This window comes from Mauremys reevesii, linkage group 19 (genome assembly GCF_016161935.1).
Source record: "Mauremys reevesii isolate NIE-2019 linkage group 19, ASM1616193v1, whole genome shotgun sequence".
NCBI classification, from domain to species: domain Eukaryota; kingdom Metazoa; phylum Chordata; order Testudines; family Geoemydidae; genus Mauremys; species Mauremys reevesii.
The window spans coordinates 6,060,341-6,072,610 of NC_052641.1; the positions used below are offsets into that span (position 1 = coordinate 6,060,341).

At 47.1% G+C, this 12,270-nt stretch overlaps 1 protein-coding gene across 4 annotated transcripts in view; it reads left to right on the forward strand.

The window, feature by feature from the left end:
* LOC120386920 (discoidin domain-containing receptor 2-like) overlaps window positions 1-12,270 on the forward strand; it is a 146,001-nt gene that overhangs the window by 77,834 nt on the left and 55,897 nt on the right. For all 4 annotated transcript variants that reach the window (XM_039506965.1, XM_039506964.1, XM_039506966.1 and 1 more), the window contains 3 exons: window positions 2,666-2,894; window positions 4,326-4,473; window positions 4,712-4,817. In XM_039506965.1, the coding sequence (XP_039362899.1) occupies window positions 2,666-2,894; window positions 4,326-4,473; window positions 4,712-4,817 (483 nt within the window). The remainder of the gene's footprint in view (window positions 1-2,665; window positions 2,895-4,325; window positions 4,474-4,711; window positions 4,818-12,270) is intronic.

Here is a 12,270-nt window from a genome sequence, read left to right on the forward strand (position 1 = left end):
TTTACTAGTCAGCACGAGCAGAAGCTGGATCAGGGACCCTGGATTCTGTCCTTCACTCTGGGAGAGGAGTGTGGTTTTTTAGTGGTTACAGATAGGGTAACCACAACTGGCTTAGCCGTTCTGAAAAGCAGTGTGGTGCAGTGGATAAGAATGGGGGTTGTCGTATTAGAGAGCTGGGTCTGTGGGGACCTCACATTAGCTCTCTATTAACTCATTATCAAATGAAAAGGGTGGGGAATGCTCAGCAGGTCTCCCTGACTGCTTTCTAGGTTGATGGTCCTGGCTGTAGTGAAAAATAAGGCAGTGAGTTTCACAGGAATTTAAACACCGCTTAGAAGATGGGAGATTTCAACTCCTGTTCTCTTTCCCAGCTCAGAGAACTTTTGCCTTGGCTGCACAGGTATTCGGTGAGTCTAGGTTGGGGTCTCATGCTGTGTCAGGTTTCTCATCAAGCTTGTGAGGTTCAGCTGGGCACACAAACGTTCAGTTATGGTTATGAAATGCTCTCTAGACAAACTCTCCCGATGTATAACTGATATTCTAGGAATCAGCACGAGGAGCAACAATGTGGCCAAAGGACAGGGCCTGTCCCAGGGTGCTTTAGATTTCTTTACAAAAGGGAGACAAAGAAAAGTGAGACAATACAGTGAAAAATCGCCACTTCAATTCATTTGTATTAAACATAAGCAATTCAGGGCTCACATTTGATACTCTGCACTTGGGGGGGGGGTTACATAAGATTTTTACAAAGTAAAGGTTTAAAGCTCCTCTTAAACTGAAGTCCGCCACGCACCACAAGTCAAGGGGAGATGCGGAGATAGAACCCACTTATCGGGGGTGGGGTGTCAGTTACTGTAACCAAATACCATCCTATGCATGTCAACTTCTGAAGCGACTGAGGCAGACCCACCCACCTGTGCGGTCCTCATTCACCTCACAGCCCTGAGCACCATCCAGCCTGTCTGTTGGGCATTTCCTAACTGTGGAGGTTTTGACTCTGCAGCCGTATGGCATGTGTTAGCATATAGGCCTGTTTGTTAGCCTGAGGGAGAATTTTGGGTTTGACTTTTTGATATTCTTGTATCCTTACTAATGTGTGAACAAAGAACAAAGACATTGTGTGTTGCTTCTGCCCACAAAGCAGATGGGGTGAAAAGAGAGGAGGAGATAAGTTGGGGTTGGTCCTGCTTTGAGCAGGGGATTGGACTAGATCCTCCTCTTCCAACCCTAATCTTCATGATTCTATGAACTAAAGGAGTGTTTCTCAAAGCCGGGCCGCCGCTTGTTCAGGGAAAGCCCCTGGCAGGCCGGGCCGGTTTGTTTACCTGCCGCATCTGCAGGTTTGGCCGATTGCGGCTCCCACTGGCCGCGGTTCTCTGCTCCAGGCCAATGGGGGCTGCAGGAAGGGCGGCCAGCACATCCCTTGGCCCGTGCCGCTTCCAGCAGCCCCCATTGGCCAGTGGGAGCCGCGATCGGCCAAACCTGCGAACGCGGCAGGTAAACAAACCGGCCCGGCCCGCCAGGGGCTTTCCCTGAACAAGCAGTGGCCCGGCTTTGAGAAGCACTGAACTAAAGCGTTTTGGATATGGTGGGAGTGTATGAGCACACACTGGAAGCTGCCTAGTGCCTCTCTCAAGCCAAGGTCAAGCGATCAGTTAGGAGGGGCAAGGGGCGATGGGAGGGAGGCATAAGAAACGCTAAAAGTCAAAGAAAAGCCTGGCCTTGGCCAGACCCGACCTCACTCCTTACCCCTTCCATGGGATACAAAAGAGGTGGGACAAAGACCCCAGACTCACAACCCTCCAAAACGGAACATGACCATGAGTTGTAAGGGGTGTGACTAGGGATGTGCACTGCAGGTATATTTGGGCCTGCTAAGAAGGAGGAGGTGGGAATGGGGAAGGGGGACACGGGGTTAACGCTCTGCAGCGTCAGAGCCAGGAAGGGGGACGCGGGGTAAACGCTCTGCGGCGTCGGAGCCGGGGAGGGGGACGCGGGGTAAACGCTCTGCGGCGTCGGAGCCAGGGAGGGGGACGCGGGGTAAAGGCTCTGCGGCATCGGAGCTGGGGAGGGGGACACTGGGAAACAGACTCTGCTGGCGCGTAGCGCTATGGGTATATTTGCTTGAAACTAACCCCAATAAACATGTCTTGTCCGCACATCGCATTGTCCGGACTTCTGGTCTTCTGCTCTCTGTCTGCATGACAAGAACCAGGGCAGGGGTGAAGGGAAAGCCCTCTAACAACATGCTTTTACCGTAGATTTTGTGTTTGTTTCTGTATCATAGCAGATACCTATATATACAGTGCAATTTGCTGATGAAAAGCTGACTTGATGTCTTAGGTCTCTTCTACACAGGCACTTCAAGCATTGTCAACCCCCATGCTGTGAACGGAGGCTGGGTACCAAATCTGGCAGTGTAACCAAGGCGTGCTAGCAATAAGTTATGCCAAAGTGACCATGTCAGCTGTTGGGGCCTCACAATGCTGCAGAAGCCCTGGAGTGGCTTATGGCTGGACTGAAGAAGTCACAGTGTCTGTGCCAAAGAACACAGGCTAGGCTAGTGCCCTTCATGCTGCAGTTCCTTCCTTGGGAGGGAGGAGTACCTGGAAGGCTAGATCCTTGGGAGTAAGGCCTTTTAGGTGTGCATCTCTCACCCCATCAGGTTGCAGAGGGAAGAAGGGGATGGAGCGTGGTGCCCAGCAGGCCTGTTGCAGCCGGAAGATGTGCAGTTCCTCCAAATCGATCTGCACAAGCTCTTTTTCATCACGCTGATCGGGACGCAGGGCCGGCATGCCCGTGCCACAGGCAAAGAGTTCGCCCGTGCCTACCGCATCAATTACAGCCGCAATGGGGAGCGCTGGATCTCCTGGAAAGATCGGCAGGGCAGGCAGGTGGGTGTAGGGGGGGGATTACAGGGCTCCTCTCCCCTCAACACAGCCTCTGGGCTTTCCACAGCAGCTGTAAAAGCCGCAGAGACTTTGAATTCTAGGAGATACAGTCCCCCTTTACCTTTGCCTGCTGCCTGTCACTAGAGCATCTCACCTCTGTCAGTGCTAAACCTTGCCCAGGGCTCTGCCGCAGGGCCTGAGTCCCCAGTCTACTAGGATATGCGGCACAATTCTCTATCGCTGAGTCTCAAGCACCAGCCATTCCTCTCACCTGAGACTGAGGCGCCTGGCTAACCCCTAGGCCCCACATGCCTGGAGGCTCAGCCAAGACATGTGGAAATCCAGGTCTGGCACCATGTGCCCACCACCTTCCCACTAGCCAGGGGTGTTTCCTCTCCTCTCCTCACCTAAACTACAAACTGCAGAGCCATCTTTTCTGCTGCCTTGAGTGCAGCAGGCCTCCACCCCGAGCACCCTTGTCTGAGGAGGGGAGGGCATACAGAATGGGGGTGGATTGGCTATCGATCAGTAGGTCAAGGGACGGGTTGGGTAGGATAGGAGGTATGCCGGATGCCTGTCTGTAAAAGAAGGCTATGTTGGTTATACTCAGAACTATTGCCCCTCCCAGAGCTATCGTCTCAGACTCTCTTCAGACTCAGGCAGACGGTGCTACATTAGTTACACCCAGGTCATGTCTTCAAGATTTTTTTTCAGCACCCTTGAGAACAAGCAACTGTTTTTTTCTCTTAATGTAGCTGGGATTCAGACATAATCACATGACTCCCAGATCCTGGGCCTGGTAGGCCCAGACCTTAATCCAGCTCTGGGTGGAATGCTAACTATTGCAGTGACATTCTCCATCGCTGGAAATGCTCAGCAGGTCATAATGAGCTGCTTTCTCTGACAGTAGAACACAGTGAACCTTGATGGCCAGCTTTTGATTCTCTTGTTAATGAACGACACATCCTGGATAACAAAAGGTTCCTGCTGGTGGATCACCAGCAATCACAAGTCTCTTGCTGCTCCTTCATGTTGTCAGCTTGTTATTATCAATAATAATTCTTTTTTTAAATTTATCATGTATTATATCATGAACAGCCTCTAATGTGAGGGAAAAGGGAATGTCAGCTGGTGAGGCAGAGGGTTCAGGGCCCCATCATGCCGACCATTCTGAGCCAAAATCATCCTTTGTTTAAGTCTATTCACTTCACCGGATTTACACCAGAATTGAATTTCTCCCACTGTCTCCAAACTGCAGAGCCCAGCTTCTCCCAAGCCCCCGCCCCGCACACAGCAGTGAGAGGCTCTGCGGGGGTCGGAGTCAGGCAGTAGTGCTTTGTTTTCCAGGCTCATTCTCTCCAGCTGCATTTAAGGCCATGAGTGTGTGTCCTGCTGTGTCTGCAGCTGGTCACTTAAGTCATCCTCTGTTTCCAGGTGATTCAAGGCAACATTGATACATACGATGTGGTCCTGAAAGATCTTCGGCCCCCAATCATTGCCCGTTATATCCGGGTGATCCCTGTAACGGAGCTGCCCATGACTGTCTGCATGAGGGTGGAGCTCTACGGCTGCATCTGGTTTGGTAAGGAACCGTTTCCATATTCCTTCTACAGGGGCTACCCAGGGTCCTGGGCTGCCTGTCCCCAGCACTGTGATGAGGACACACTGGCTGCCCCACTCTTGCAGTGAGTGCCAGGCCCTTACAGCTCGCTGTTGACCAGTGTTTGCTCAGATCAAGAAGAAAGAGGAAATCCTGTGGACAGAGAAAACGACAAGCTGCTGCTGACGTGTTTTCTCAGCTCTGTGGCCTTCTTTTCTAGATGGTTTGGCGTCCTACAGCATCCCTGAGGGAGGGACGATAGCAGCCCCTGGCTCTCCCATCATTTACCTGAATGACTCAACCTACGATGGCTTCCAGGAGCGCAGGTGGGACTGGCAGCCCTGGTCTCTCTCTGGCACTCTGCACCTTGTCTCCTCTTTGCCCCTGAGCCTATCGCTATACTCTTAGTCCCAAACTCCTTCTGGAATCGGCCACTTTGCTAGTTGAGGGATGTGGTTGTGTTAATTCCTCTGGTGATGTGTTGGGCAGATACTGTCCCTAAAGGACATGCAGGCCTGTAGTGCATCAGACCCATGCCCTTCTGGCTGGTGAAGGTGAGCGGGAAAGTACTGGGGTCCATTGCTGGAGACGGCGGGATGAAGGGGGTCTGCATACAACCGTTGTTACATGGCCAGCTATTGTCCAGGTTTTTGCCTTCCCCTTTTGGTTAAAAGGATGGAGGGAGTTGTGGCAACACAGCTCTCGCAGTACTTGTCTGCGTCAGAGCCCTGTGACCCGTGTCAGGCTGGGTAAAAACCTGGGTTTGACTCTGAGGCTGCACTTATTGCGTCGGTCAGCGATCTCCTAGCGATGGACAGCGATCAGGCCTCCCTGCTTGTACTGCTAGATGTGTCAGCTGCCTTTGCTATTGTTGATCACTAATGTTGCTAACCCATCTGCTGCTCCATGCGGGGGTGGAGGGAACTGCCGTATGGTTGAGGCTCAGTCTAGGCAAGACAGAGGTAATGCAAACTACAGCTGCTTCTAGGACTGAGGTTGTCTAACCACCATTGGGACCTCAGGGTTACAACTTGGGGGTCTGGCTAGACCTGCACTGGCATTGAGGAGATCAGGTGGTAGAGGTGGGCAGTGGATGGCAGCTCTGTGGTCCAGCATGGGAGGGTACACCCGCCCTTCACAAAGAAGGCCTCTGCACCTGGCAGCTCCATTGTCCCTTTGCCTCTATAGCTTTTCCCATTCCCCTTGTATCGGGGCGGCTGTCTCAAACCATCTTTGAGTCTCTCACACTCCCGTTCTATCAGGGGCAATCTCCTGCACAGTCTTTCAGACTCCCTTTGTATCAGGGTGACCATCATTGCCCGCATTCTCCACCAACTGTGATGGGGCCCTTCACTCACTGCTAGGATGGCGCCTCCTCCTGGTCATGCTGGAGAATAGTTCACGAGGTCAGCGCCCCTTTCATGCCATCTCTCCGGGTCAGCCCTCTTTGCATGCCGTCTCTCCGCCTCTCTCTCTGGGTCTGCAGCTCTTCTCTCACAGCATGAGACCTCCAGCCAGGTCACTCTACGCATTTTCCCCTTACAGGGTACCGAAGTCTTTCAAAGTCTCTCTGCACATGAGCCGTCTCAATCACTGCCCTATGGTGCCATTTCCTCAGTGGCTGGTAGGGGAACCCAGGCCCTCCCTCTACTCCAGGTTCCACCTCACGGACCCTCTAGCTAGTAATCAATGTTTGTTCCCTTCTAGACCTTACTGCCTTTCCCTGAGCCCTACCCTACCTTCCCCCCTCTCTGAATTTTCTAGCCCAAAAGCACCTCCCTTCTCCCAGGGAGCCACTGCAGAGTTTCCCAGCCACCCCTCTGCTTCCAGTTCCCTGTCTTTATAGTCCCAGCCCAGCTCATTCCTCCTCAGTGGGCTGCCTGTCTCAGTCATGGGATTACTTAGCCACCCGATTCCCCTCAGCTGTGGCTTGTGGGGTTAATTAGCCCCCTTCTCGGTCTTCAAGTGTGGGCAAGTGTGTGGTAAACACCTCATCAGTTTGATTTCAGATATTTACTTTGGATATTTGTACCCTTGATGTTGACAATTTCTGCTTTAATGGTTACAAAGCTTTAATTTTTTGAATCTCAACATCTACTATCACTAAATAAATATTGTCTGATCCCCCATAATTTCCTGCAACTATGAACATTTAAATAGATTAAAAAATTTAAAATGCTTAAAAATAAACATTGATATTATCCATCAGAATTATATTAAAAAAAATCATAGAATCATAGAATATCAGGGTTGGAAGGGACCTCAGGAGGTCATCTAGTCCAACCCCCTGCTCAAAGCAGGACCAATCCCAATCTGCCAAGCATAGTTATAACCACTGATTTTAACTTTCCAGTCATGTGAATCTTTCCACTGGGTTTCAGTAATACCAACTAGATCAAATTTATGCTCAGAAACAAACAATTCCAATTCATCTGGTTTGTTACCCAAGCTCCTAGCAGTGGTGTGTAGGCAATTAATTTCTTCTCTTCATGTCTATGTGCTTCTTGATTAATGTTGTTCTCAAAATCTCTATTTTGAGCTAAGTCCTCATATCTTCCCTCTGTTCATCCTCCCCATTTGCCATTACTATAACGCCCTCCCGACTACGCAAGCTAGCCTGTCCTGCGGAGATTGGTTCCCATTCTGCTGAGATTGAGGCCATCCACACTGACCAGCCCCCTCTTCCTGTAGAAAGAGGACCAGTGTTACTCTACCTTATCCTACACCACTTCACAGCCTGCGGTTCACTTCCAGAATCTTCTGCCTTCCTTTGCTCACGGGACAGGAACGACCTCTGAGAAGATGGTTCCGACATTCTTCTTCAGTTCCCTTTCCAGTTCCCTGCATTTATCTATAATCTATGAGTTATCCCATGATGCAGTGTCATTAGTGCCAATATGCACCATCACCAGGGGATCCTTGACTTCAGAAGCTCATCCAATCTGAGAGTGAGTAAAATACAACTCAGGGTAAGTAAGGGTGGCAGAATCCAGCCCTGTGACCTAGTCACCCATTAGCAGTATTGATCTGTAGCATTCACATTTAGTACATTTAGAATGAGAAACAATTATCCAGTGACTTCAGCAGTGAAGATTGGCAAATAAAAAGAGTCAGCCATCTTGGTGTAGAATTATATCATCTTGCCCCTACTTACCTTCCAGAAGTTTCTAGATTCCAGTAACCCAGCCCCTTTCCACACCCCAACAGTTCTCAAGTCTCAAGTTTTATGCCTTGAAAAATGGGTTGAGAGCAGGTTTAATACAAGAAAGCCAAGCCAGTAGCAGATCCCTCACGAGAGCTTAATACTGCAGAACAAAGCTAAGCAGAGAGTGAGAAAGAGTTGCTTGCAGCCTTGTATGCAATGAGAAAGTTTCATTAGTTTACTTTCAGCAATAACAGTCCTAATTCAGACCGATCACAAGCCTTTGGAGGCACCTTTTAGGAAGCCATCCATTAGCACACCTTTGGAGAATGTTTCTGCAGTTCCAGAAGCACAGCCTCACCCACGCAGGTTTCTGCAGCTCCAGAAGCACAGCCTCACTCACGCAGGCTGAGGGTCCTGGTGGAGACGACATTCACAATAACCATCGAATCTCCTCCAGAAAAGGAAGACTCATTTGCAGAGGAGAGATTGATATATGCTGTCAGGTGGGAGGCCTGCTAGCACAGCAGCTGTTCAAGGAGTCACTAAAGGAGATTCACAGCTCCAAGTAGTAATGACATGGCCAAAAGAAAAGAAGGATGATGTCCCTGGCTTATGAAGGAACAGGGCGTCTCTTTCGTAGAGGAATAGTAGTCATTCCTGAGTGCCAGAAAAAGAAATTCTCAATTACATCTTTCTCTCTCTGTCTGTAGGTTTTATATCACTGCCCATCATCATAGTAGCCGAGGGATAATAGCGAAGTCCATAATGGGTTTCATGAGGTGAACCAAGACCAGAGCAATGGCTTGGCATGATCTGTGATATTGGGATTATCATAGAAGGATGTTCATTATGTGAAAAGAGTAGCTGCTGTGATCCAGGAGAGCTGTTATGTTTCCATGCTGTCCATGAAGGAGAATTCCCACTCTAGCAGGGTCACTTTTACCAGCATGCTTAAGAACATGAAATTGGCCACACTGTGTCAGATCAATGATCCATCTAGCCTAGTGTCCTGTCTTCCTACAGTCGTCAGTGCCAGATTCCTCAGAGGGAATGAACAGGGCAATTAACAAGTGATCCATCCCCTGTCCTCCACTCCCAGTTTCTGGCAAACAGGCTAGGGAAACCCAGAGCATAGGGTTGCATCCCTGACCACCTTGGTTAATAGCCACTGATCGACCTATCCTCCATGAACTTATCTAGTTCTTTAGTGAACCCTGTGATAGTTTTGGCCTTCACAATATCCTCTGGCAACAAGTTCCACAGGTTGACTGTCTGTTGTGTGAAGAAATATTTCCCTATGTTTGTTTTAAACCTGCTGCCTATTAATTTCATTGAGTGACCCCGTGGTTCTTGTGTTATGTGAAGGAGTAAATAACATTTCCTTATTCACTTTCTCCACACAAGTCACAGTTTTACAGATCTCTATTATATCCCCTCTTAGTCATCTCTTTTCCAAGCTGAAAAGTCCCACTCTTTTTAATCTCTCCTCATATGGAAGATGTTCCATACCCGTAATAATTTTTGTTGCTATTCTCTGTACGTATTCCAATTCTAATGTATCTTTTTGGAGATGGGGCAACCAAAACTGGGAGTACCCTGGGTTTATATAGTGACATTATGATATTTTCTATCTTATTATCGGTCCCTTTCCTAATGGTTCCTAACACTCTGATAGCTTTTTAGACGGCTGCTGCACATTGGGTGGATGTTTTCAGAGAACGACTCCAAGATCTTTCGCTTGAGGGTCTAGTTGGGATGATGTTTTCCAGTGGGCATTACTTTGCATTTATCAATACTGAACTTCATCTACTATTTTGTTGCCCTGTCACTCCATTTAGTGAGATCCCTTTGTAACTCTTCACATCCTGCTTTGTACTTAACTATCTTAAGTAGTTTTGTATTATCTGAAATTTTGCCACCTCACTGTTTACCCCTTTTTCCAGATCATTTATGAATATGGTGAACAGCATTGGTCCTAGTACAGACCCTTGGGGTACACCACTATTTATATCTCTTCGTTCTGAAAACTGACCATTTATACCTATCCTTTGTTATCTGTTTTTTAACTAGTTACTGATCCATGAGAGGACCTTCCCTCTTATCCCATATCTGCTTACTTTGCTTAATAGCCTTTGGTGAGGGCCCTTGTCAAAGGCTTTCTGAAAGTCCAGGTACACTATATCCACTGGATCACCTTTGTCCACCTGTTTGTTGACCCCCTCAAAGAATTCTGATAGATTGGTGAGGTCTGATTGCCCTTCACAAAAGCCATGTTGACTCTTCCCCAACAAATCAGGTTAATCTCTGTGTCTAATCATTCTGTTCTTTACTGTAATTTCAACCAATATGCCTGGTACTGAAGTTATCAGCCTGTAATTGCCAAAATTGCCTCTGGAGCCTTTTTTAAAAATTGGCATCACATTGCCTGTCTTTCAGTCATCTGGTACAGAAGCCACAGTTAGTAGTTCTGCAACTTCACATTTGAGTTCCTTCAGAACTGTTGGATGAATCCCATCTGGACCTGGTGACTTATTACTGTTTAATTTATGAATTTGTTCCAAAATCTCCTCTATTGACACCTCAATCTGGGACAATTCCTCCGATTGGTCACCTAAAAATAATGGCTCAAGTGTGGGACTCTCCCTCACATCCTCTGTGGTGAAGACTGATGCAAAGAATTCGTTTAGCTTCTCCGCAATGGCCTTATTGTTCTTGACTGTTCCTTTCTCACCTCGATTGTCCAGTGGCCCCACTGACTGATTCGCAGGCTTCCTGCTTCTGATGTATTTTGACATTTTATTGCTGTTAGTTTTTGAGTCTTTGGCTAGTTGCTCTTCAAATTCGTTTTTGGCCTGCCTAATTATAACTTTATACTTGACTTGCCAGAATTAATGCTCCTTTCTAGTTTCCTCAGTAGGATTTAACTTCCAGTTTTGAAAGGATGCCTTTTTGCTTCTAGCCGTTTCTTTTACTTTGTTGTTTAGCGATAGTGGCACTTTTTCGGTCCTCTTACACGTTTTTTTTTTTTTAATTTGGGGTATACATTTTATCTGAGCATCTCTTATGTTTTTTAAAAGTTTCCATGCACCTTGTAGGCATTTCACTTTTGAGACTGTGCCTTTTAATTTCCGCTTAACTAGCTTCCTCAGTTTTGTGTAGTTCCCCTTTCTGAAATTAAATGTTACTGTGACAGGATTCGTTGGTGTTTCTCTCAACAAGGATGTTAAATTTAATTGTTATGGTCACGTTACCAAGCGGCTCAGCTATCTCGAGCTCTTAGACCAGATCCTGTGCTCCACTGAGAGCTAAATCTGGAATTGCCTCTCCCCTTGTGGGTTCCAGGACTAGCCGCTCCAAGAAGCAGTTATTGATGGTGTCAATAAAATTTGTCTCTGCATCCCATCCTGAGGTGATATGTAGCCAGTCAATATGGGGATAGTTGAAATTCTCCACTATTAATTGAGTTTTCTATTTTGTATAGCATGTCTAATCTCCTGGAGCATTTCACGATTACCATCACCATCCTGGTCAATTGATCACTAGTATATCTCTGCTGCTATGTGCTTATTATTCAAGCATGGAATTTCTATCTCTAGACATTCTATAGTACAGTTTGATTACCGTATTTTCCGCACTATAAGGCGCACCGGATTATAAGGCGCAGTCTCAATTACGGGATCTATTTCTGTACTTAACCCATACATAAGGCGCACCGTATTATAAGGCGCATGCTAAAACATACGGTCTACAAAAGAAGGTAAACGTACGCATGCGTATTACGTAATGTTCTCTGATTGGTTTATCGCTGCCAGCGTACGTAGTTTACGTATTACGTCCCTGTGTCAGCGAAAAATGGTCCGACAGTCAATCAAGCAAAGCGCTTACCAAAGTCGCACAACAACATTTTTACAGATTTTGGAACTCAGTGCACACATAAGGCGCACCGGATTATAAGACGCACGGCCAATTTTTGAGAAAATTTAAGGCTCTTAGGTGCGCCTTATAGTGCGGAAAATACGGTAATTTAAGATTTTTATTCTCTTTGACTGTATGCTTTCTGTCACATATAGTGTAACTCCCCCACCAGTGTGACCTACTCTGTCATTCCTGTGTATTTTGTACCCTAGTATTACCATGTCCCATCGATTATCATTGTTCCACCAGGTTTCTGTGATATACTCATTTAATATCAGACACTCAAGTTCACCCATTTTAGTATTCAGACTTCTAGCTTGTATCCAAGCACTTATGAAATTTGTCAGTTGTCTGCCATTATGTGATGTAATTGAATGGGACTCTCTTTCATTTGACTTTTCTCTTCAGTTCCTACCTGTATTTTATCAACTTACTTCCTTCCCTCCTTACTAGGATATAGAGAATCTTCCCATTATAAGACCCTGTTTTCAGTTTGTTCTAACTTTGCCAAACTTGAACAGTTTTCTATGCTGGGTGTCTGTTTCAGGCTGATTTTTTTTTTTTTAAGTTTCAGCAAAAACAGGTCAGCTGTTTCCAAGAATGAAATTAAGGAAAAATATGTTGTTCTGCACATGTTAAAAATGTCTTACAACCGTTTCATTGAGAAGTTCTAGAGCTTCCATGCTGTAGAGCAGGGACATGAGATTTTGCCGCCGGAT